This window comes from Stenella coeruleoalba (assembly GCF_951394435.1).
Source record: "Stenella coeruleoalba genome assembly, chromosome: 3".
Classification (NCBI taxonomy): domain Eukaryota; kingdom Metazoa; phylum Chordata; class Mammalia; order Artiodactyla; family Delphinidae; genus Stenella; species Stenella coeruleoalba.
Genome location: NC_137148.1, coordinates 61,377,812 through 61,405,220, shown reverse-complemented (window position 1 = coordinate 61,405,220; position 27,409 = coordinate 61,377,812). Strand labels below are relative to the sequence as shown.

General features: G+C 34.8%; 1 protein-coding gene across 5 annotated transcripts in view; it reads left to right on the top strand.

The window, feature by feature from the left end:
• The window catches only part of AP3B1 (adaptor related protein complex 3 subunit beta 1), a 274,658-nt gene extending 247,650 nt beyond the window's left edge, over positions 1 to 27,008 (top strand). Inside the window, exons 25-27 of one of the 5 annotated variants that reach the window (XM_079916785.1) lie at positions 9,868 to 9,965; positions 15,093 to 15,231; positions 26,305 to 27,008. In XM_079916785.1, the coding sequence (XP_079772911.1) occupies positions 9,868 to 9,965; positions 15,093 to 15,231; positions 26,305 to 26,458 (391 nt within the window). In that variant the 3' untranslated portion in view covers positions 26,459 to 27,008. Of the gene's footprint in view, positions 1 to 9,867; positions 9,966 to 11,434; positions 11,581 to 15,092; positions 15,232 to 25,661; positions 25,843 to 25,862; positions 25,883 to 26,304 lie in introns of those variants that run through there. The other 4 variants (XM_079916787.1, XM_079916786.1, XM_079916789.1 and 1 more) reach the window with 4 other exon arrangements.
• Positions 27,009 to 27,409: the final 401 nt, after the last annotated feature.

Here is a 27,409-nt window from a genome sequence, read left to right as displayed (position 1 = left end):
CCGTGAGCACTTGAGAAGAAAGTGTATTCTGCCACTTTCGGGTGGAATGTCCTGTAAATACCAATTAAGTCTGTTTGGTCTGTTGTGTCATTTAAAGCTTGTGTTTCCTTTTTTATTTTCATTTTGGATGATCTGTCCATTGGTGTAAGTGGGGTGTTAAAGTCCTCCACTGTTATTGTGCTGCTGTCGATTTCTCCTTTTATGGCTGTTAATATTTGCGTTATGTATTGAGGTGCTCCTATGTTAGGTGCGTAGATATTTACAGTTGTTTTATATTCTTCTCGGATTGATCCCTTGATCATTATGTAGTGTCCTTCCTTGTCTCTTGTAATAGTCTTTATTTTAAAGTCTGTCTTGTCTGATATGAGTATTGCTACTCCAGCTTTCTTTTGATTCCTCTTTGCATGGAATATCTTTTTCCATCCCCTCACTTTCATTCTGTATGTGTCCCTACGTCTGAAGTTTGTCTCTTGTAGACAGCATATATACAGGTCTTGTTTTTGTATCCATTCAGTCAGTCTATGTCTTTTGGTTGGAGCATTTAATCCATTTACATTTAAGGTAATTATAGATATGTATGTTCCTATTACCATTTTCTTAATTGTATTGGGTTTGTTTTTGTAGGTCTTTTTCTTTTCTGTGTTTCCCGCCTGAGGAAGCTCCTTTAGCATGTGTTGTAATGATGTTTCTGAATTCTCTTAGCTTTTGCTTGTCTGTAAAGCTTTTGATTTCTCTGCGGATTCTGAATGAGATCCTTGCTGGGTAGAGTAATCTTGGTTGTAAGTTTTTCCCTTTCATCACTTTAAATATGTCCTGCCATTCCCTTCTGGCCTGCAAAGTTTCTGCTGAAAAATCAGCTGACAACCTTATGGGGATTCCCTTGTAGGTTATTTGTTGTTTCTGGTAGAATTTTTAATAAGGAGAAAACTACTCTAGTATCTTCCAGAGAGGTGAAGAAAAGCAGCTTACCTAAAAATGAACAAGAATGTGAATGGAATCAGATTCCTCATCAGTATTGTCATCAGTTCTGGTGGCCAGAAGGCAAGGGACATAATCTTTAAAATTTGGTGGAAACGAAATAGACATTTTTCAGACAAGCAAAGATTCCATCAGTTTACCCACCAATGACCCTTTCTTGAAAGGATTACTCAAAGATATACTATAGTTAAAAAAAATTTTTTTTATTTTGTGACAGAGAAAAACAGAATAAAAAGTAGACAGATAATTCAACCTGTAAAATCTGTCAATGTGTAAAAATAATTGTTCACCCCTAATGTAAAAAATAAATTTTAATAACCTGGAACCAAAATCTCGATGTGGACAAGTATGAGGAATGATGGTGTTCTTGTCATGCATGACAAGAGGATTGATTGATGGCTAAAAGGAGTTTAAATATGGTTTAAAATGTTAAAGCTAACCTCTAAATTAAGGGAAATATGATGTATTATAACCTCCAAATGACTAAAGGGAAGAAGAAACGGAGTGCTTAAAACTTGACCAGTTTAACAAAGCAGGAAAAGGAAAAAAGCATGGTAAATAGAAAACAAAATAAGATGACTAGAAGGGGCCACACATACTAGTTATCAGAATTCATGTCAATAAGTTAAATTCCAGTGATACTGAACATGTAAAAAGCACAATTCAATATATACTATTTATAAGAACCCCACCTTAAAGAGGATGGCACAGAAAAATGGAGAATTACAAAATAAAATTTGTGTGTGTGTGTGTTTATTATCAGACATACAAGTTACCTACCACCACATGAAATATCAGAAGCATTCTCTTTTAAGTCAGAAAAGCAAGAGAAGGTTACCCTCTTTCAACACTATTTCACATTTTTATGGAAGTTCTAGCCAATACAAAAAGACAAGTAAAAATAGTTAGAGGTATAAATCCTAGAAAGAAAGATACAAAATTATTATTTTTATTCAGTATATAATTGCCAACCCACAAAGTCTTAGAATCAATAGAAAATCTATTATTTAAGCTAATAAATAGGATACTGTTTAGGTGCAGATCATTATGTGAAAATCATTAACATTTCTGTATGGTAGGACTGACCAATTTTAAGACATTATGAATAAAATTATTCTTTTTACAAGAACAACGAAAGGAATAAATTAACAAATATATGATACCGATGTGGGAAATTTTTTTAAAAAAACCTGAAACTTTCCTGAAGGCCATAAAAAGAAGATATAAATAATGTAATAAGTATACTATGTTCTTAAATGGGAGAGAGTACTCTCCTTCAGGTTAATCTTCAAATTCAGTTTGATTCAATGCTAAGTTCCAGTAAGCCTTTTCAAGGAACTTGACAAATTTCTAAAATTCAACTGGAAAAAAGAATGTCCAAGAAAAGTCAAAACAAAAATTTAATGAGAAAAGCCTTTTTCAATAATAACTTCAAGATATTCTTCAAAGTCACAAGAATATTTTTATTCAGTGTAATTGGCTATTGTCAAAGGAATCAGTAAAACAAAACAGAGAATTTAGAAATTTTGTATATCATAAAGCTGACATTTCATATCACTGGGGAAAGAATGGACCAGTCAGTAAATGATGTGAGAACCATTATCGGGAAAAAACCAAAGATACCTTCCTCCCACAGATTACTCCAAAATAAATTCCAGATGGATTTATGGTTTAATTATAGAAACTATAAAATTGTTTAGAAATAATATAAACAAATATTTTTATACTCTTTGGGGGCAAAAGTCAAGCAAGACACAATATCCAGAAAGATATAGTGAAAAATTGACAGGTTTGATTATTTAAAATTTTAAACTTCTCTACAAAGAAGAAAAAAATAGATACCATAACACATGAGAGACAGAAAGTATTACAGCATATTTAGCAGACAGAAGTTTAGTAACCAGAATATATAAAGAACTCTTGCAATCAATAAAAAGGAATCTAATATAAAAGTGGAGAAAGGTTGAGAATAGTTCATTAACAAGAAAAGAAATGCAAATGATCTATAACAATAACATATACAACATTGGTAATAGGGAAATAAAAAAATTTTCATCCATCAGATTTGCAAAATTTTAAAATTTTAATATATGACACGGAAGTTACAGAAAAATGTGTATTCTTATTTACTGTTTGTGGAACTTCAAGTTGGCACCACGTTTTTTAGGTCAGTTTGGCAGTATTTTTCAAATGCTGATTATTCATACTCTTCAACTTAGTGATTTCATTTTTAGGGTGGCAAGCTTGGGGAGATATTGGTGCTTGTGCTGAAGAAATAGATCTATCCAAGGTTATTAAGTAAACATTGTTTGTAATAGAGAAAATTTGCAAATGAGGATTGATGGGGGAATGCTTAAATAAATTATGATACATCCCTATTATGGATGTAGGTTTTGAGTATCAGTTATGCATTAAGCACTGTACTGGGTTATGTTATTTCATTTAATCGTTAAAACGAGCCCACAAGGGTGTCATTTTTCTCACTTCATAGATAAGGAAATTTGAGTCTCACAATGGTTAGACTACTTGCACATTTCTTACCTAGAAAATTTACCAGTTTGGATCAAGGAGTCTGTGGAATGAGATTATATGTAGTACAAGTATATGCATTACAGTTAAATATAAAACAGGTAGAATCTTGTCTTACATTAAACTGTTACACCATCTGATCCCATGTAATTAGGCTATTTAGAGCTGCCTAATAATAGTAGTTTGTTGATCTGGTAAACTGTTAATTCTGTTAAATTTACATCTATCATTACTCATTTTCAACATTCCCCTATCCATGTCAAGATAGCTGTGTTTAGCCCCATGTTCAACCAAAGAAGATGAAAGGAAAAAGAGCGGGACAAAAGAAAAGAAGAGAGAGAAACGAACAATAAAAGGGCAAAATATTTAAAAGGAGGCGCGTGAAAACTATGGAGAGCATCCTAGAACACTAATATAAATAAAAGTAAATTTTCCCCAAAATAAAGAGGAAACATTCCATCTTACTCCCCGCTAAGCCAAACCTTGCTTAGAAGCTGAGACTGCCTTATGCAGTATGTTATGTATATTAATTAGATTTTGCATTCAGTTGTGTGTAACAGAAACCCAACTGTGGTGACTTCACCAAATAGGGGTTTATTTATTATTCTCCTGGTACGAGAAGAACACAGGACAGCAGTTAAGAGCAGCTGGAGTAGCTCCACAATGTCTTTTGGTATAAGGTCTTTCCAACTTTTTGTTCCATGAGCTAATTTCATTAGCATATGCCAGTCATCCTTGGGGTCACAAGATGGCTTCTCTACTTCCAGGATTCTATCTGCATTCTAGGCCAAAAAAAAAGGTAAGAAGTGACATGAAGGGAGGAGCCACATCTGTGTCAGAAAAGCAAAACTTGGGACTTCCCTGGTGGTCCAGTGGTTTAGAATCCGCCTTCCAATGCAGGGGACAACGGGTTCAATCCCTGGTCGGAGAACTAAAATCCCACGTGCCGCAGGGCAACTGAACCCATGTGCCACAACTAGAGAGCCGTGTGCCGCAACTACAGAGCCCACGTGCCACAGCTACAGAGCCCACATGCCACAACTAGAGAGAAGCCTGCGCTGCAACAAAGAACCTGTGCACTGCAACGTAAGATCCCGCGTGCTGCAACTAAGACCCAACACAGCCAAAAAATAAAAAGAAATACTAAAAAAAAAAAGAAAAGCAAAACTTTCCTAGGAGTCCCCAGCAGACTTCTGTTCAGGCTTCATTGGTCATAACCAGGTCACTTGATCAGTCTTAGCTACAAGAGCCTGAGAAGAGAGTGTTCCGGTGGGCACATTGTCTACCTGAACAAAATCAGGATTATATCAGTAAAGAAGAAAAAGGAAAAAAAAAAATACTGAGTAAGCAACAAGTAGTGTCTGCCACAGCAATATTCCAGTTTTATTACATTTGTCTCATAAGACCCATTTTGGATGAACTTATATCCTTCGTTTTTCATACAGCATTACATGTTAATCACTTCACCAACCACAGAAAATAAAACATGCATTACCCAAAAGTAACAAAAGTGAAACATACCCAGTCAAGTTGAATAGTATATATTTATCTCTTAACACATGGGTTGTTGCCTGTGGGGACATTTCAGGATCACCTTTTTCCCCCAAACTTAAGCCTTCTGCTTATCCACCTTGATTTTCATATATGTCTTAGAAGGCAAGTCTACTTTCCCTTCTTTTCTCCGCTCTCACACCCTTCTCCCTGGGCATCAGTGCTGTAGAACTACCTTTAACCAAGAGGTAAATGGGATCCTTTTCAGGAGTGTTGGAAAGGAGAAGGCTGGTCATTTCACCCGTAATCTAAAAGAAAACATAAGTAGAGATAGTGTAGTATGTGTAATTTAACCCAGTGGTCCCTAACTTTTAAAATTGTATACATCTGAGTAAAATATTTATACTACACACTCCCTATATGTATTGTGTGTGTGTCTCACTGTGCTAACATGTATGTACTAAGATATTATGTACAGACAAAAATAGAACTTCAGGGCTTCCCTGGTGGCACAGTGGTTGAGAGTCTGCCTGCTAGTGCAGGGGACGCAGGTTCGAGCCCTGGTCTGGGAGGATCCTACATGCCGCGGAGCAGCTAGGCCCTTGAGCCACAACTACTGAGCCTGTGCGTCTGGAGCCTGTGCTCTGCAACAAGAGAGGCCGCAATAGTGAGAGGCCCGCGCACCGCAATGAAGAGTGGCCCCCGCTTGCCACAACTAGAGAAAGCCCTTGCACAGAAACGAAGACCCAACACAGCAAAAATAAATAAATTAATTAATAAACTCCTACCCCCAACATCTAAAATATATATATAAATATATATATATATATATATATATAAAACTTCAGATAGAATGAGAAAAAAATAAACATAATTGATAGGGTTTTTTCCATCAGTGGATTTTCTACTTCAGGGGAGTGCCTTGTCCTTTCCCACTTTGGAGAACACTGATTTATCCAGTTATTTGAAGCCAAAATTTTATATTTAACACTAAATTAGTTCATGATATATATACCTATCCATTTACTCCTTTATCAGCCTTTACATTTCTCTTAATGTGACTTAGCCTTCCATTACATCAGCCTGGTCTTATCCTTCAAGTGTCCTACTCTCAACACTTCTATCTTGTTGTTTTGTTTTGTTTTGTTTTGCGGTAAGCGGGCCTCTCACTGTTGTGGCCTCTCCCGTTGCGGAGCACAGACTCCGGACGCACAGGCTCAGCGGCCATGGCTCACTGGCCTAGCCGCTCCGTGGCATGTGGGATCTTCCCGGACCGGGGCACGAACCCGTGTCCTCTGCATCAGCAGGCGGACTGTCAACCACTGCGCCACCAGGGAAGCCCAACACTTCTATCTTAATAGCTCCTTCCCTGCTGTTTTTGGAAGAAATATCCTCCTTCATTCCAGGGCTGACCCATTCACCTAGTTCTTATGCTCTTAATCCCAACCTCATTTACCTCCTCTAAGACCATACCCTATTTCTTTGTGTTGCACCAGCCTTTAATTATGCTCAAGTTTCTTTAAGCATTTTTCTTTTGCCTCTACGTCCTCATGAAGCTTCTGCTGCTTTCTGTCCCATGTTTTTCCCTGCCAGTTTTTCCATTCACCTTCAACTCACTGCGTTCTGCATTCTTCCTCTAGCTTTTACAAGTGCTTCTTTTTATTCCTCCCTGCAGTATTTGACACACACCTTTTCTCCCCAGCCACTCTTTTCCAGGCTCTTCTGCAAGTTGCACTACTTCTGTTTTTACTTACATGTAGGGCTTCCCCAGTTTTCCACCTTATCCTTCTTCTTGGTATATCCTTTTTTCCTACATGATCTTATCTACTTACAAGGCTTCAGCCCTTCCCTGTACCATTCTGGTTACTTCCAAACTCATATATACTGCCCTGACCTCTTTTCTGATTCATGATCTGTATTTCCAATTATCTGCTAACTATCTCTTCCTGGGTAACTCAGTGGTACTCAAAGTAAAACATGATTAAATCCAAATCATTTTGTTTAATCCCCAAAACTCCTCTTCGGTGGAGGAAGTCATCCTCCCAGTCATTCACGTTAGACGGTTCAAAGTCTCTTCCTCCCATCCGTCACCAGATCTGTCCCTTTTAACTATAAAATACCCGCACCTCCCCCATTTTCAGTGCTACCCACCCTAGGGAAGCAACCTTGTATAGTGGAATAAAATATATATATATGGCAGCAGACATTATATAGCTGACTTTGGAGTAGGATAGACCTGGGTTCAAATCCCAGTGCTGCTGTGTTCAGTTCTTCATACTAGCTGTGTGGCCTTGGGCATGTTGTTTAACTTCTCTTAATAAATTAGGGGTAACAGAAGCTACCTCTTCGGATCATTGTTATGATGTACTAAAGTAAAACACACAGTGCTAAAAACCCCTGCCTAGACTGTTAATTAGATTCCTTCCTGATTTACCTGCCTTGGATTTCTCCTGTACTCCACCTTTACACACTGCCAGCAGAGTTTATAAAATACATATGGGGTCATTTATTTTCCTATGTCAGAAGTCTCTGGTAGTTTCCTTTTTTTATTTCCAGGAAACTTTGAAGCACCTTTGTCTGAGTTATAAGAGTAAATCATACACTTTGTCATACAAATCAGGACACTTCAGAGAGTGAAAGGAGACATTAACTGAACAAGATTCCAGGACAACTGCCATGGGAGAACTGGGACTAATGGTCATGCTGTGTATGCTGTTCCTTACAGTGTGCCCCCAGTCCCATCTTTTGACACACCACACTGCTCACCATTCCCAAAACATAGGTGTAGAATCCCTAGAATGCTCCTCTCCCTCCTTTTGGAAGTAAACTTATCTCTACCTCTCTCCTGCAGAATTAATTAGCCCCTCTTCCTTGGACTATGATACTTTCTACATGTCTCTAACATAGCACTTACCTTTCTGTTATAATTGAACTCTTTCTCTCTCACTAAAGTTGTGAACTTCAAGGGCCAATCTTACTTGTCTTTAAATCCCCAGACACTCACACAGTACATGGGATCAAGTTTGTATTCAGTAAATGTTTATTGAATTAATAAATAAATTGGATTTATTGATTTGCCTTGGGCAATCCATGTGTGAATAATTCAAAACATTCTTTGGTTTTTTTTAGTCTAGTCTGTACCTTGTTCCATTTAAAAAAATAAGGCAGCTTAAAAGTTTATGGTATATAATAGCATAAAATCAAAGTGGATTTTCTTTTCTTGTTTTATATTTTAGTATTTGTCCCTACCCCACCCTTCAAGAAAGTATTTTTCTTAACCTAATGTTTGGTGTTTCTTATCCACAATTCCCATCTCCCTAGCCATCTTCCCACTGGCCATGAGACCCAGTTTTAACACAAAACTAGAATTCCTTCCCTGGGACTTTCAGTAAAGCTTTTGCTTTCCTGATAAAAAGGAACAGATTCAGTTGGCTCAATTTTTTTTTTTAATACTTGATTGGATTCTGCATTTATTTTGCTCCTTATACCTGTCTAAAAGCTTAAAGACTTTTGAACTTGACAGAATTCTGCACAATTTCAAATTCTCAGCATCATATAATTCCATCTACGTTTAAAATGCTATCTGATTGAATTCTGGTTACCTCACATGGCTTTTTATATCGGCTTTTGCACCTTAAGAGATCAGCTTATAGTCATGCTGCATATTACAGTATTGTTACCTCAATTAATAGGAAATTTATTTCAAGGAAGTACATGAGAATAAGTAGTACAGAAATAGGAATCTTAGCCATGTGATCAGTCTTCATAAGAATGTATTGTAGGAAAAATCATGCAGTTAGTTGTCAGTTGGCTCAATTATTCGCTACTCTTCCATCATCACTCTTCCTTCTTCAGTGGAATGTTAAAGTGGTACCTAAAGATACAGCAGCCATCTGGCAACCATGAGGATAAGAACCAACACACTAGGGCTAGTGGAGTTGAAAGCTAGAGAAGCCTGTGTTCCTAACAGCATCTTTAAGCCATTGAACCAGCCTTTGACTGGTAACTTACAGGATTACTTATACACTGAACAATAAGCACCCGTCTCTCAAGAAATTGTCAGTTGGATTTTCTGCTTCTTTGCAGCCAAACACATTGCGAACTGATACACTCATCAACCTAACTTCAAACTTGTAATTTTAAAACATTTTAAAGCAGTTTTAGTAATTTTTTAATAAAGATAGTAGTTTCATGAGATTTAAATGAAATAAATGCACTCAGTATTGTTTTTCTGTATGATGAAAATAGAAAGTTGCCTTTCCTAAATTCTTCATATCCTGTAATTTGAAAAACTTTCACCACATGTTCAGTAATGTCAGTGAATAATGCTACTAGAAAATGAGGGGTTTTGTTTTAAGAAAGCAAGTTTGCAGATGAGGTATTATTTTTTTCACACATATCTTAACACAGTATGGTCACTCCATTTTATTCTTTACTTAAAAATTAATATCTTAAAAGACATATCTTAACTATTTAAGACTAAGCCACTCCATTTTCTACACTTTTACTACAAAATTGAAGATAAAATATTCTCTACTAGATAAGCTGCATTAAGTGTTCCTCTGATAGTAATGGATATATACCCTTGCTTACCTATTTTTAAAAGTTCTATGTCAAATGGCATATTTACCATAACTGCATATTTTTGTTAAAAAAATATATATATATATATGTATACGTTTTCTAGTTCAGGTAACAGATGTATTTCTCTGCAAATAGTGTTGAGAAATATTTCAAACCTTTTTTAGCTGTGATATTTAAGCCAAGCAGATCTCTGTATGCTTTCATTGCACCTATTTAACTGCATAGTATTAAGAAGAATGTTTATTTATTAAGCATTTAGTCAGCTTTAATGTGTTTTTTCCTTAGTACCAAGGATGATTGCTTCAGTGTTAATATTCAGCCTCCTGTTGGAGAACTGCTTTTACCTGTGGCCATGTCAGAGAAAGATTTTAAGAAAGAGCAAGGTGAGAGATTATTACAATTTACTAGAAATTGGCATCCCAAATAACATGTGCTCATTCCTCTGGCTGGTCTCTAAAATAAATTACCATATGTACATAGCCATTAACAGATGTCAATGCACAGTCTTCCAATTTTTGCTAATGCTTTGCGTTTATCAAATAACCCTAAAGGTATATGTTTGTCTACATTCCTGGCATACTTGCAAATTGATTAATATGTCTTTTAAATAATAAATTGATTCTTAATTAACTTTTCAAATCTTGGAGTTTTGGTTTGTCAATCTAATGATATATTCATGTGTTTTGTATTAGTGAAAATGTCAGGAATTTGGGACTTAGCAAAGTCTCATCACTATACATGTTATGTTTCTGTATTTCCTCTCACTATAGAACTGTTTTTCGTGTTCTACTAATATATTTTTCCCTGTACACATTAGAGTGCCCTACCCTTCAAAATAAAATCCTAATTATAGCATTAAAATACCTCCATTTTCTTTTGACCTTATTCTGTATTGAAGAAATGCTATGCTGTCAGGCTATATCAGAGCTGAAACATTTTAAAATAAGCAGCAAAAAAAAAAATATTTTCAGCATAATGAAAGCATTAATATCTTAGGCTTGCCCTAGAGTTAGGCATACTTTCTAATAAAAACAATTTTTGTCATGTATGAATAAGGGAAAACAACTGTCTCATTTTATGTGTTTAAGAATTGAATTTATAAAAACTAGGACATATTTAAATGGTATAGTCAACAATGTTTTAAAGTTTATGTGAATCTAGGCTATTTTTTCCTTTGGAGGGGGTTATCAAAGATTCCCTTCATCTTGAGGTCATTAAATCATACCTGTCAAGCTTTCACAAAGTACAGGGATACACAAATATCTACACCTAAAGAGAAGGGCTTGCTTCCTGGCACTCTATCATGTAGTGCCAGAGACTTTTTTTTTTTTTTAAACTATGAACCTTTGCAATTCACAATGTCAGAAGGACCTGTTGTAGAAGAATCTCACAAAGAAAATCTCATACACGACTGTAAATTAATAGTAACCTTTTATTCTGCCTTATTTTTAAGTGATAAAAAAGAATGACTAAATCCATCTTTGAGTTTACTTTTCTTGGATGTTGATTATTGCTATAGAAAGTCATATATGTGATTTTATTTTTCTATTGACCAATTGAATTGATTCTTACATTTGCTATTCTTACCCTTTGCTGGCTAAAGCCTGCCTCTCTGCTTTACACCTGCTCAGCAAACCCAGGTGAGTGGCACATAGGGACTGAATAAAGCCTTGGCACATTTATTGTTAAGGGGATATTCCTTTTTTTGAAAAGTGCAGCTAAAGTATTTCTAAAGCAGCAGATTATTATATATCTTTTCTCTTCCTCAACTTTGGTTTAGAATTATGTACTTGATATTTTGATCAAGTTTTTTGTGCTCTGCTGTGACTGAGGGATTTTTTTCCCTGACTAGCCATACAGAACCGTAATCACGTGAGAGAGGAGCGCTTGGAGAACAGCTGTGGTCCTCTGTGGAGATGTTGCCAAAATTCCTTTTTCTTCTGCCATTTTACTTCTATGGTTGTTGATTATTTGTCTGAATAAATCTGGCAGCTGTTTGCTATGTTTAATAGAGCAGAAAGGCTACTCTGAATAAAGCTATTTGAAAATTTGTTTATATGGAGTATTTGTAAATCCTTGCAAGTCTCTTGGCATTTCTGTATCATGCTTTCTGTCCTCCTAAGTTCATTCTTTGATGTGGGACTTGATGCTGACAAATTTACCGCAGGTTTAAAGAGTCTTCAATAGCATCCTTTTAGTTCTAGATTTCAGCTGCTTTGGTAATAGAGGTCTCAATTCTCAACTTTACACATGTATTTATTTGTTATACTACTCTAGGAAGAGCTTAGCTTATTTTGCAGAAGATACCTATAAATGACTCATTAACTGAAAATTCTAAATCAGAATAAAAATCACTTTCCTCAGATTTTATCAGTGCAAACTTCGGGAAGTTAAAATGCCAATAAAGTTAAGAAATGTCTGTGTGCATCATTACATGCTAGCTTTAACTTGTTTTTCTACTTTAAATAAAATGAATTTACACACTTAATATCTCGTTTCACAGGGCATATATTTCAAGACTCAAGAAATGTATTAAATGTATTAACTGGGATTTAACTGAAGAAATTATAATTAAAAACATGAGAAATTTGGTTCTATTTTTATACAGATGTGCATATTTGAAAAGTGTATATAATATTAAATAAGAATACTTCTAACAGGTTGTACATATTAGATTAATATTTTTTAAACGGAAATGTTTTATTCCTAATATACAGCCTGCTCTATCACTTTTTCTCAGTTGTTGCATTTAGAGTTCCATGACCAAACATGCATTTTTACAAGGTTGGTAGTCAAAGTACTAAACAAAAGATTGGTTTATTGTATATTTTGAAGTTATCCAGAGTATTCATATTATGAGCCTTAACCAGAAGCCATATTTTTTTCATTATTATGAGTTTTGAGCCTTGCAAAGTTAGTTCATGATCTAGCTCTGGGATGATTTCACTACTATCAATAGGATCTCTGTTTTACTTTTAAAACTGTAATTGCGTTTCTTGAAGCAGTTTTAATTGTAAGAGACCCAAGCCAACTGCTTATTCCAAATTTCCTCCTCTTATTCATTTTCTTCTTATGAATTAAATTGGAAATCTAAAACTTACAAGAAATTTTTAAAATCTTTTCTTACTTTATTTACATTTTAGCAGTTAATTACAGCTGATTAACCTAAATTAAGTGCTGTCCAGTGCCTCACCAAAATTAGGTAAATTCTAATGAAGCAAAATTCTGTATCTGAAAATTTTAAAATATTTCTCCAGTAACTTTACCTTTATTGTGCATGAGCAGGCTGTATAGTATTTGAAGTCTGTTTTTGTAGAAGAAACTTTTAATGATATCTTGGCATATTTTTCTTTCTCGTTAATTTAAGAATACCTGATATATTTTCATTTAGAAAAAATCTCTGGTTTAAGAAACCTAGAATGGCTACTTAATTTCATTATGATTTATACCTCCGTCTTCTGGGTTGCTAGCTAGCAAGATGCTAATTCTTTAAATGGCCAGACATTCACTATTTTCTGGCCCTTAACCACCGCAGGCAATCATATTTGATGCCCCTTAATTAGAGCACCTTTTTTTCTTTCCAGGTTCTTTTTCCACCTCAGCAATCGAGACAATACATTTGCTTACCATGCTGCTCTCCTAAGTGTTCTTTTGCATGTAAATTAATCTTGATTCAGTTTACACTGTCATGCTGAGTGGTACAAATTGCCTATAACAATAAAACAGCATGAGTTAAAAATAAAGGGGGGTGGGAAGGCAGATTGAATGTGTGCCTTACTTGATAGCATGTTACTTTGCTTTATGCCAATACATTAGCTGGCGATAATGAATCTTCTGTTCTGAAAAGCATGGTTTAGTTGATTTTTTTTAATTTTACTTCAGTGGAGCAATACCTTGTCTCTTATAGACCAAGTTAGACAAACCATTAATGACAAGAGTGTTAAGGTTAAATATGAAGCAATGCATTCACTTCTCTGAGTGCTATCCATCTTTCCATTTACAGGAGCTTGACAAAAGTACTGGCTTTGTACAACATTTCCTTTAATTACAGGCGGAGGGAAACAGGCTTTTAACATAAACATAGTTGCATTCATTTATTCAGAAGTTGCTCTTCAATAGAGCTTAATGGAGAAGGTTTAAATCCTAAATGAGTATACACATCTCTCAGCAGTGTTATATCAGCAGCCACTGTGCTTTACTTAAAAGCAGTGTTTGCTTGTGTGGTTTTTAAAGCTTTTGCCTAATATTGAAGTTGTACAGTCTAAGACAGAACATAGTGTCCCCGAGTTTGAAAGTGGTTAGTAAAAACTGTTCTTTGTTAAAAGCTAAGTAAGTCTTTTTACAGTGTTAGGCTTTAGTCTTCATGCTGCTAAATCATAGGGGTTTTAAAATGTTTCTGTTGTATTTGCAATAAATAACAAAATTAAATACATAATCCTAAAGGTGGAGGGCCTTTTGAAAACATAAAATCAGCTTTTACCATCTTCATAAATTTTATAAACTATTGTACACATATCATATGTCTCAAAAGATAATCATTTTTAGTAGATACCGTTAGGAGTCAATGACTTACATCACAGGTCCAGATAGATGGCATTTATTATAACTATTTTGGTTTTATTTAACCGGGTACTTAATTTCAGTATTTGTTCCAAGAGTTTGATATGTTATTGAATTTGTCCTTTGAACATTTGTACATAAGATTCTGATATTAATGGCATGCCTTGTGTTAATTCTATATGGTTTTTGTTCATGATTTTGCTTAACTTAATTTCTTTCTTAAATATTATTTGAAATGTCTCTGGGATTTAAGTTTTTCCAATTTACATTGTTTCCTTTGTGTTCAAATGTTTTTGCTTCAGAAATTTCAGTTGTTTTTGTCAGTAACCATAGTTCCACTTACTAGGCAAATACTGTTATCACTAAGTGTAGCTTAGATACTTGTCTATGTTTTAGAACCACGTAACTGTTCGGTGACTTTCAGTCACTGTTGAGATAACTTTGATCCATTATATTGAGACCAATATAGAAACAATATAGAAACAATATAGTGTTTCTAGTTATTCCAGAAACACTTTGATTTGTTCTGAAGCAGCATTTGGTAAGAGAGATCTTTGAATGAAAAGGAGAAGGAAAAAAACCAAACTCCTAAAAAGTAAAACCTTAATAGTTTATAAAGCCCAAATTAATTGTGTATATTTTAAAGGGAGTGAAATTGGAATTTTATCTTTGTGATTCTATGCTTTTATCAATCTTAGTATTTAAAATCAGGTTATTAAGAGTGATGTTTGACTGCATTTTTACACATTTTTCAACACAACGAGGATTTTAAAAAAATTTTTAATCAGTTGCAGTTCATTTTAATTTTATGAAAATTATCTTGTAAATTACATTCTGAAGTGGTATTTCTTCTCTTAAAAAGTTTTTAAATTTTGGCTATGAATTTTAAATTGTTTAATATAATTTTCATAAAGAAATTAGTAAAAGGGAGCCGCCTTTTGCTCTTACAGGAATGCTAACGGGAATGAATGAAACTTCTACTGTAATTATTGCTGCACCGCAGAATTTCACTTCCTCTGTGATCCTTCAGAAGGTTGTAAACGTAGCCAACGTAGGTGTAGTCCCTTCTGGCCAAGATAATATACACAGGTAGGTTCACTGACACGTGATGTGGAGATAACTTGTCTACATGTATAAATCTATACTTTTCAATTCATAATTTTCCTTGAAAATAAAAACCCCTAAACATATATGTGCCCCTCCTTTTTTATGATGATACATTTGATTGATTGGTTTGGATTAAGGCCCTCTTCCCTATTTCATACAATCCTTAGTACACAGATACGGGCTTTCCTGAAAGATACAGATAGTATACCTGCATTTTATAGTAGCTTGGTGATTTGTAAAGGTACCTTGTGTGAGATATGGCTGAGAATTTCTTATTTCACCAGATTCAGTGAATTCCAGGAAGAACTGTTTTATAAAGCAATGGATTTGGACTTTTTTACTTGAAAAGGGGGAAGTTTGGGTATAGATTTCCTTTTGACAGCAATTCCCTAAGGCTGCTTCCAGTAATAAGGAGCTGCTAGACAACCAACATGGGGCCAAATGCAGCTTCTGTTTCTTAGGCCAGGAAATATCTTCACCACCAACCATCTAAAACATGAGGTCCACGTTATTTGTCCTTAAAGGTAACAGAAAATGTGATTAGTATGTGCCTTCTTTGTATCCTTATGAATGCTAGTGGCTTGAAATGAAAGTAAAATAATTACTCCTTAAATAAACATGCAGTTGTTACTTAGTCCTCTGTGAGTTTAAAGGAATTCATTGCAAACTATGTTTTAATTCCTCTGCCATTCTACTGCCAAGGGCATACTTCCACCATTACATTTAGGAAATAAATTGAAAATCAAAGAGAACGCCTTCAACCCTTTAAAAATGTATTTTTAAATTAATACAGGGGCAAGAGAGGCCGATCTGGATTTTTTTAGACTCAGTTCTGCCATTATTGGGCTTTATAACTTCTCCTTATGGGCTTTAAGTACCTCATCTGTTTGGAAATTGATGGCAGGGAAAGAAGGTGATTGAAATGAAATTCTGTTATCTATGGAAGAACATTGGACTTGACATCAGAAGAGCTGAGTTCAAGTCTTGATCTGCCATTACAGAGTTGCCTAACTTCATCTACTAATCATGACAGAATGAAAACTGCATGTACTAGTCAAAAATCAAATTTGCCTTGTGCCTTTTTTTTTTTTTTTTTTGCGAAGAGGAGGTCCAAGTAAGTTGCTCAAGAGATCTGATGCTTCCATTTCTTAATTTTTGATAAGCCCTATCTATCTCACATAGGGTGGTGATAAAATAATAAAATGGATATAAGGTCATCATATTGGTACTGCCATGCAAATATACACCTTACCTATCAGTTAGTGTTGGTCAATAGAGGAAAAAATGAACAAAAAGAAGGCTTTTAGTAAAAATTTTTGGTTCTGAGTCTTCCTTGTTTTGTTTTCTGCTTTAAATACTTTTTTTCACTTTCCTGAGTGATTTTCTTCAGCAGAAGTTGTTCTGTTTTATTTATGGATCCTTTGAATTATTGAAATTACTAAAACACCAAAGTATTGTACATCAACTTTAACTTTTAGCTTATGCTGTATGAAATTTTACCTGACACATCTAATATCCAGCAATACTTCAGTCTTATTTTAATATGTTCCTTTGTAGTAGACAAAACAACATAGGGTAACCCTTGTTTATGTTGGAACTTCTAATTAAGTTTTTGTTTTGCTTTGTATGTGGGTTTTTAACTTTTCTGAAAGCAATGACAGTGTTCCAGGTTTTTGTTTCTTAGAAGAAAATAGCCAGATTACCTTCTCAAAACCAACTGATATGAAAGCCATTTTCCTATTGGGAAAAAGACTAAGTAAGACACTTAGCACAGTTGTATAATTCTTATTAAAGCATAAAGTTTGCCTATAACTTGTCTTGGTGGTTTAGAACTTAATGCCTGTTCACAGGATTAAGTTACAGTCAATTCTCAATTATCCATACCAGTGCAGGGGAGACACACAACTAGGAACCATTTCTATCTGCCTTTGGAGTGCAGAGTTTGCACTTATACTTAATGGCCATGGTCCTCATACACTTCTGCAATGTGTTGACACTTTTCCAGTCCAGCCTTATCACAGTGGCCTGGTATTTGGCTCTGTAACTGGGTGGAGGAGCCGGAAGTGAATAAAATGAGCCAAAAGTGAATAAAATGCCTATATATAATTCTAAATAGGCTGTGCTATCTTAACCTGCCTCACAAGTCTCATTGTACTTATTGAAAATGTTTTACATTTGCTTTTTTTATAGTAAGGTATGGCTATAATAATGTTTTAAATTTTAGAAGCCTTCCAATAAATACCTAGAGTTATTTGTAGTTTTCATACAGATATTGACAAAAATTACTATCCCACAAATGTAACATTTTTCGCCATTCTTTTATGCTCAGTAAGTTAAAACTGAAATAAACAGTTGGTAGTACAGTCTATACCAATAGCTTTCTTAATTTCATTTAAAATGAAATAGCAATTACTGTTTATAATAACAAAAATTAACAGTTTACCACTTTATTGAATTGTATTAATGTTTTTGACAGTGTTCAGTAGGGGATTACCCTGTGGGATGAATGAGTTTATATATCTAAGCCTTTATATGATTTAATTGTTAGTAATAAAATTGAAATCTCTATGAGATTTTTGAATGACTTCTCTATTCATCTGTGGTAGTTGCTTTTTTGAGTTTATGAAAAATAGGACCGAAACCATTATTGTATTTATTAATGGTAATCATTTTTAATAAAAAAACAATAAGCTTGAAAAGCATTTTGACCATTAGTATTTTAAGAAATTAAAATTTTCAGTACAATAAATTATTCTTGGCTGGCCTACCTATGTTCTATTTAATTTTTCAGGATCTTTCATTTCTGAGAGGACTTTTTAATTAGCATTAGAATATTCTTTCTGACCATTCAATGAATTAAGTTCCCATTGTCTAGTTTTAGGATAATATATTCCTACTACTCTTTACAATTTGAATATTTTTTACATTAAATACCAAGTTAAAAAGTATTTAACATAAGAATTAGCTAAGAAAAAGTGAATCTTCATTAATATGTAGAAGTGTGTAACAGTATAAAGTAGAAATTTTAATTGAATATGTAAGAGAAAATGGTTCCTAACACATTAGCAGCAAATACCTCCATTAAGAAAAAGTCAATTAAAGGAGCACAAGTTTTATGGAATTCAATTCAAAAACCAGGAGCATTTTCAGCCTAGTTAACCGGTTTCAAAGATCAGTTGAGAAAGTAGAACTACTTTCAGATTATGTGACATTTAGTTTTGATTTTCTAAATGAACCATAGAATCAGAAAGCCAACCAGTATACTATTGAAAGACTTAATTTTATCTTCATTTCTGTGGTATGTACTTACTGATTGAAAAAGCTGCTCTTTGAGAACAATACCATCTTATTGAGATCTACAGAGTTATGGTCATTGTGCCAATCTGCCGTTTTCCAAATTACAGTTACCACATGATAAGGGGTAATAGAGAAGTCAGAATCAAAAAAATCATAAAAAGCATTTATTAAATATATAGCCGAACATCTTCACGTCCTATGTTAGATACTCACATATAAGAATGTGAGACACTGTGAAAGTCTTAAAACACATTATTTAAAACAATATTAATAGAGTATATACAAAGGGCAGAATGAACAACAGTAAACCAGTATATGAATAGACGGAAAAGTTAAAAGGTGAAGATTTTATGTGTTTTAGGAGAGGTTAGAGAGACTAGCATTGGAAATCCTAGGTTTATCCCGGGCCAGAAAAAATTTCTTGTGTCCCTCCAAAAAAGAAATTAAGTGTTTATGAAGGAGATTCGTATTCAATAGTGTAGAAACTGAGGTGCATTTGCTTTAATTACATTGCTTGTCCTCTGATAAACTAATGAATAAAAATGACCAAAATGCAGAAGCCAAAAAATCTATACCTTCAAAATCTCTAACGTTGTTCTGTATAAAAGAACTATGTGGGAGTTTGTGTAAAACTCAGATTCCTGGGACCCACACCCAAAAACTCAGATTCAGGACTGCTGGGGCAGGACCCAGTATTCCAAGTGGTTGCAGATAAGTGTTCCAAAAGTTCATAGTTAATGCTAGCCACATGGCATGTTTTAAAATACATTTTTCTGTGTTTATGTTTCTTTTTTACAGGTTAGTCATTCAGGAACATCAGTAAACAAGATGTTTGATTTAGGTTTTTCTTCTTTTTATCCAGTGTGTTCCAGCCAAGAAAGTCTTTTGTTAACTAGAGTAGCACATTACAGTGGTAGCTCTGAAACAGTCTTAGACCATAAGTAAAAGTTTGCCTTTCAGCAGTCTCAACATTTTGCATTTTAACCCAGTTTCAGGAATTCTGACATTCATATACAGTAGTATTGTTAAAAACAGTTGTCATACAACCTACTTATTTTTCCCTTTCGTGAACAACAAATTGACCTTATAAGGGGTGATATTTGAGTGAAAACAGAAAGCCATGTCTCTGCCACGATTCTATTTTAGTTCTTACCTTATTCAGTAAGACCTTAGGACAGCTTTCATTAACTTGTATTCAGTACTTACGTTCTTTTTTTCCCCCTGTATATCGTAATCTATGGTTTGGATTTTGTTTATCCTGTCACTTTTTTAATTTGCAAATTTTGAACATATACAACCTGTGAATAATTACAATCCTTACAGAATAAATGTTGTTTTACTGTTGTTACTTAGGTCCTTAACTATTAGAAAAATCAGGTGTTGTGAATGGAACTGTGAATCCATGGCAACCTAGTAGCCAACTTTTTAATTTATCAACACATTTAAAGACAGTTTATTGTTTTAGGATTAAAATAAATTTTTTTTACTTAAAGTAGTTGTAAAGAACAACTTATTTCATTTCTAGTCCTTATCCAGTGAATCACTGTTGTATACATGTTTATGGTTATTAATAGGGGAAATACTGGTATATACCATTGTTTCTATCCTAAAATATCTATATTGTGTAACTCCTTCATTCAATATTTTTTGAAGACCTTTGTGACAGATTTTGTTGCTGCTGGGGTTAGAAACATGAATGACATAGTTACTTCTTGGTGGGAGTCTTTTATATTTTCCTTTTCTTGGTTCTTAGGTTGATCAACCTTTGGGTTATTGTTTTTGTTTGCTAGTTGTTTTATTTCTTTTCCCCTGATAACTATGGAATATTTAAATACTGGGTCATTTTGAAGGACCATAATAGTTAAGAATGACATTTGATGGCTTGGTGCCCTAGTTTTATAAGCCTGATACTATAGTCACCATACTTCATCTGTCTTAAAACAAAAGTTTGTACAAACAGTTGTTAATATAAAGATGCCAGGCTTCGGTCTTTTCTATAATATGACAAATTGGAGAGAATGTCCAGTGGTTAGGACTTGGCACTTTCACTGCAGAGGGCCCGGGGTTCAATCCCTGGTCAGGGAACTAAGATCCCCACAAGCCACGTGTCACAGCCAAAAAACAAACAAACAAATAAACAGACAAAAAACAAATTGGCATCTCAAACCAGGACTAAGATTTGTGGAACCTATTTCGTGATCAGAGTTTTTCTCACATTGGTGGTTGTCCACTAGAGGGCAGCACTGCTTTTTTATCTGACTGCTTTGATCTCTGCAGGCTCTGAGCAGCAATTCATTGAAAAGCAAATGTGGACCTCTAATTTTTACACAGAAGGCGGCGTATTTGGATATTTCAGAAATAACCAAACTGCAGTTGATTTTTGCTTTAAAACATTGTATATTTAAATTTTATTTAATTCCACTGTTTGTGAAGTAATATTCTACAGTGTAACAATTTTACAAATAGGAATATATAAATGTTTTCATGTAAAAATGAAAGAAAGGTATTCTTGATGATTTTCCTTCTGGGTTGACAATTTTATAAGGAATCAAAGAGAATGGGGTAAGAATTTATTTGTTTTACTCTCTGGTTTTCTGTTAAGTCCTATCCCACCCCACCCGCACCAAACAGACAAACCAAAAATGCTCTGGAATAACTGGAATGTTTCGTATCTCCTTTGAGAAAGTGCACTTAGATTTTCTTAGCTTTCCTGTATAAAGAGAATGCATCGTTGACAAGATAGCATAGGGAATCACTTTTTATACCAATTCTAAAGATTAGAATAGAAAATAGAGAGTCCTAAATTCTGATGGTAGCTTATTTTTTGTTTTAACTATTCTAATCAGAATGTTAAAGGAAAACACTACAATATTGCTGGCTTTTTTAAAAATAATAGGGAAAAATACATTGCTTTGGATAAATTGTCTAAACTTGAACCACATGTAAATATTTTCTTAATATTAATTCAATAGTGTAATGAGCTTAATTTCAAAATACACTTTTATAGTCAACGAAATGGGATTTTTTTACAACTTACAAATTCTCTGCCTTTTGAAAATGTTATGCTATATTAACTCAAAATTATAAGGGTTTATCATTTTAAATCCTTTGGAAAATAATACTCCAAATCAACATTCTTTGGTATTCGATGTTAGGAGGCTTATTCAAACCAGTATTTCTTACGTATAGTCATTGTGCGACTTCATTACACATTTGTCAACTTTGGACTAATTATTTTTATATAGCTAGGGCAGGGCACTGCATCTTGTGATCGTCTTTCTTACTAATAGGATTCTGTCTGCTTCAGCAGACAGTAATTGAAGGCTTCATGTACAGAGTGGGAAAAAAAAAAAGTTTTAGCCTGAGTGGGCCATTGTCACAGCTCCTGGTAACCAGTAGAACAGAAAACACAAGAAAATTGAACTCAGAATAGAAAAATCAGAAACCAGGAAGACTATCCAAGAGAAGAAAAAGCATGTCTTTGAGCTGTTGCATTAAGTGTAGCAAATATGATTCTGCGTAAAAAAGTTTTATGTTTCTGAATACCCTGGAGATTGATGCAGCCTCTCAGATAAATATTTTTTAATTCATGTTGTTCTATCAACATTTCAGTTATTAAAACAGTTGAGTTGTAGGATTCTTTTCCTTCCAACAAAGAGCATTTAAGGTCCATAGGCATTTTCCTACCAATCTAAAAGAAGTATGGTTTAAGTGCATGAAGGAGTAAGTCCGTGCGTCATAAATAATATATTTGTTTAAATTCATTGTCGTTATTTGACCTGTTCTCATAATTTTGTGAGTAGTTAAGACAAATTAACTTTTTTAGAAGAGTAGGACATACTTTGATTTAGGTTTGGCAACCACCTTATTTCATCTTTTTCTTTAAATCTTAGGAATTCTTAGGACTTCAAAGATTAAATGTCAATTGTTAGAGACAATAGACAAAAAGACATTTAACAAGATGAAATACAAATATATCCAAACAGTTTTACCTTCTCAGTTGGTGATTAGAAACAGTGAGTGCTTGGTGGTAGGATGAAAATGAAAAATACCTAGCTGGTATCCTTTTAATAACATGGAGCCCATCTTATGTAGGCAATACATCTGTAACTGTCATCCACTTATTTGTTCTCATCTGTGGTGTTACTGGTGTTTGAGGTTGGTTGGTCTCCCAGTCGTCCCTCCCTACATTACAGCTCCATTCAACGTTTTGTATTTTTCATTGCTGGTGTGTCTTTTGAAGGAGTGGGGGTGGGGAATGTTTGTTTATTTTTTTTAATCTTTAAAGGCAGAACTTTAAAATGTGTTGTGGCAAAGCATCAAGTCAAGATGCTTTGAATTACAGAATATTACAAATCAGGTACACAACTTTTGAAGAGAAAAATCTTCCTTCTTAAAGTTTCTGGAACAATAATAGATTATATGCATATTAGGTAAATAAGAAAAACCTTAATTTACCTGTTGACAGTTAAAAAACAAATATTAAGAGGGCATTTTGCATGTATTAAGAGAATGTGTGTGATCTAGAATCAGAAAGGTTGGGTTCAAATTCCTCCTCAACCATTCACTAGCTATATGTCCCTGAGCGAGTTTCTCAACGTCTTTGGGCCTCAGTTTCCTCACCTACAGATTGATCTGACTCAGAATCAAATGAAGTAATGCAAGTGAAGTACTTAGTACCCAGTGCACACAGCATTTAATAAATGATAGCTGCTATTATCATTACAGTGATCAAAAACTTCACAGATTTTCTGGAAAAAAAATTGTCACAGTGTGATCTTAGTTTGAGGCCAAGTACAAAGGTTCTTATGTCTGCCATTAAATTTAATATGCAGGTATTTGACCCAAGCTGTCTTTATAATCAGTGTTTCTTACATCCCAAAGCTAGCTATTTGTTATTTACTAACTAGTACTCTTTCCATAACTATCTTTTAAACTATCTTTTAAATAGCCTGTTTGGAAGTTAAATGATTAATAAATTTTGGGGGGAGGGGGTGGCTTCTGCTTTCATGGACCAAAACAAACCAATTGTAATCATGCTGTGTTCCAATTAAATACATCCTTTTTGAACTGTGAAATGAGAATGTCAGAACATCTGATCTTCTGGTCTTCTGCTTGAAAACATTGCTTCTATCATTTGTGCCCATTAGAACATACAGACCTAGTTAAAAGGCAGTAGCTTTCACACCAGGTAACAGATTTTATTGCTAGGATGATTTGCTTAGCATGTTTCCACTGCAGTGTAAGCAAATGCCTCTTATGTGCCCCTATTCTTTCCAGTATTGAGCATTTTGTGGTATTAGGATTTTTAAAACAGGTACAAGACACTAGTTTTAATCTCTGTAAACATACTGACATCAAAATTGACATTTATCTCTGCTGAGTTTATATTATTGTAACATCAACCCTAAGTTTTAATAGAAAAGAGATAAAATGTGCTTTAGGGCTGTGCAACCCTGACAGTCAACAGTCAGTAGGAACTTTTGCGTTCCTTTTCAGACACAGTCTTCTTCTCCGTGTTCCCAAGGCAAAAGTGTTAAGTTAAATAAAGACTATCATTGACATAATGATAACCCTGTCAGAAATAGGGACCTCTGCTGAAATATTTGTTGAATGAAGATTTGGTGATGACCACATGTGTGGGGAAAGTTGCATAAATGGGTGAGACAATAGAGCCACCTAGTATCTATCATCTGGTGACATGGTTTAACAGAAATACAGAAACAGGGCTCTCCTATGAAGCAGAAGAACCTCGAAAATTTGGACAAAAGAAATGCAGAAACCTGCAAGGGGTGATAGAAAAGAGAGGTCATTTCAGGGCTGGTGATCTTGTGTTCTCTCAAAGAGGCAGCTGAGTTGCCCAGTTCCTAATCTCGTGTATGGGCGTCTAAAGAGCAAATGGGTATGTATGTCCAGAGCTTTATAAAACCTCTTTAAAAACATTGGTATGATTTCTGTTCCTAAACTGGCTCTACTTATAGTTGCTTCTCTCAGTGGAAAAACTGCTCTATCAGATTCCTTACAAGTCTTCAGCATGTTTGGAGCGAGTACACAAATAAATGTCTACGAAGGTTTCTAACACACTTTGTCTACCACCCATTAACTAACATTTTAAAACACAACTTAAAAGTGTTGATAATATGTTCATCTTAGTAAAATTAGCATATTTGTCTTGCTTTTGATGCATTATTCTAATTATTGTTGGAAAATTGATTTTCATGATTCGATTTAGGCCAAAAATGGCTTGTTAGGTCCCCACACAAAAAAAAAAAAAAAGAAAAGAAAAAGAAAGAAAGAATCTAATATGTTATGGGATTTTGATGTTATTTTTTTAAAAAAACTCAAAAAAGAAATTACTTTTCATTTAAAGAGAATCTGCTTCCTGCTTAAGTGGCTAATATTTTAATTAAGTCAGGAGTGAAGTTTTTCTGAGTGTCTCCTGATAAACTCCCTCTTTTATGTTGATGGTAATTAAACAGATCCCCGAGGACGCCGTGGGCTCTGTGCAAGGCCCATGCTAATTGTCAGACATGAGACACTGACCAGTTGGTTGGCTCTTGAATAGGCCACAGCGCGCTGTCAGCGCAGCAGTCTGATTTTTATGTATTGTGAGCTGCTGTCAGGGTAACTGGGTGCCATTGTGGCTGAAGATGTTGCGCAGATTGAGGCAGATGGCTCAGATTCAGACACGTGTCCTCCAGAAAGGGGAAAGGGGATCAGCCCTGCAGAGTGGGGTCACAGCAGGTCACAGACCTGCTCTACACTTGCTAGTGTTTTCAAAAGCTCATGCGCAGCAACTTTGTTTTTCTCCAGTCATCCCTGCAAGCAAACCCCGTCCCCCACCCCGTCCCCCCAAAAGTGTGGAACATGCTCTACGTGGAAAATGGAGGCCTAGGAGGGGACCACCCTCTTCCCGTCTCTGGGGCTCAACTGTGCAGGCAGAATGAATTAGCAGGATTGACAGAAGTTCATTGTGCCTCCAACGGCTTTGCAGTCAATTGCAGTGCTTAAAAGGCTAGTTTTGCTTTTAATTTCGTGTAATTAGTAGGTTCTTCGTGTCTCGGAATTTAGTAATGGAGCCTTAGACCTCAAGTTTCCTCTTTTACATTCTAAAGCAGAAAGAAGATCTAACGTTATGAACGTTAAAAAAAATACAAGCGGAGGGAGCAGGGTGTTGCACTTGGCTCTCACGTGATTCTGTTACATGTCATCAACATTAGAGATTGAAGCTGAATATTGAACATGTCTGAATTCATTGAAACTTATGAAGAGTTTATAATGCACACAAAATTAATGTCTTGCATAATCATTTTCAGATGAGGAATTAAAAGTTCAAGCTCTTTGAGAAAGGTACCTTTTTCTTAACATGTTTTAAAGATAAAAATAGAGTGGTTTATTTTAAATGGCACTATGCATGGTGAAATGTTAAATATCAAATGAATAAATGATTCCCAAATATGTAGTAATAGAGAATTATTCACATGCGTCTATTGGTCAAACTAATAAGTAAAATAGAATTCCTTTTTCTGTTCTGTTCCAAAGATACACTGAAATTACCTGCTTGTGGTAAGCATGGTGCTGGGCAGTTTATTGATTTTTCAGAAGAATGCTTGGCTTTGGGTTTCTGGCAGTAGGGAACCTGTAATAAATTATTGAGAAAAAAACGAGTTATTTTAAACCTATTTGAATGTATGCTGTCTCCTTCTTTCCCCTCATGATAAAAGGTCTCTCTCTCTCTCTTTTTTTTTTTTCTTCCAGGTTTGCAGCTAAAACTGTGCACAGTGGGTCATTGATGCTAGTCACGGTGGAACTGAAGGAAGACTCTACAGCCCAGCTTATCATAAACACTGAGAAAACTGTGATTGGTTCTCTTCTGCTGCGGGAGCTGAAGCCTGTCCTGTCCCAGGGGTAACCTGCTCACATCTGGACTTCAGAATCTGGCACACAACAAAAGTGCCTGGCATCCACTACTGCTGCCTTTCATTTATAATAATAGCCCTTCCATCTGGCAGTGGGGGAAGAATACACTCTGGACATTCTTGTCTCCTGCTTTAGAATGCTAGTGTGTATCTATCATGTATGCAGTACTTTCCCCCTTTTCGCTTTGCTAACCAAAGAACATATATTTTACTGTCAGTGATCCCAACTCCTAAATCCATGTGGCATTTTCTCTGTCCTGCTACTCCTGGCCTTCTCGGCTCCCTTCTCTTTTTCAACAATGATGGACATGAATTAGATACTTAAAGTTCATTGTAAATCATCTTCCCTCTCGCAGGAAGCAAAAATTAGCCTAGAAATAGTATAAATGGCCTCTCAGCTTGGTATGTGAAAATGGGATAGCATACTTTTTTAGAATTAAATTCAAAAGCAACGATTTGTCTGTAAAATTTTGTTCTATGAATTTCCTGGTGTTGTAACTGGTCATCATGAAATTATCTCTGAATAATAAGGTAAATAAACTAGCACCTGAATAACATTTGTCTTTGCATTTTTAATGAGAAATTGTTTATAATCCGTAAGTTCATATGCTGAGGTTTCCTTAAAATAAATATTTTGAGTGTTATATAATGCAGAGAAACAATGGGGTTTAGTTAGTGAAAGAAAAACTACTTTCAAACCAGGTAGATTTTCTACTTATGTCATAGTTAACTTCAAGAAAAAAGTTGATATGTTTAATAACAAAAATAAAAATCTTCATGTCTCTTTATGTACAATTTTGATCTCTTAGTAGAGATCTGATTACAAGGCCTATTACAACTACTGAAGAAATTCTTTGAAACTCATTGTTTCTTTACAAATCTCGATGCCCAACTTTGATGGACTGACTGATGCCTTTGGAAACTAACTAATATAAACTAAATGA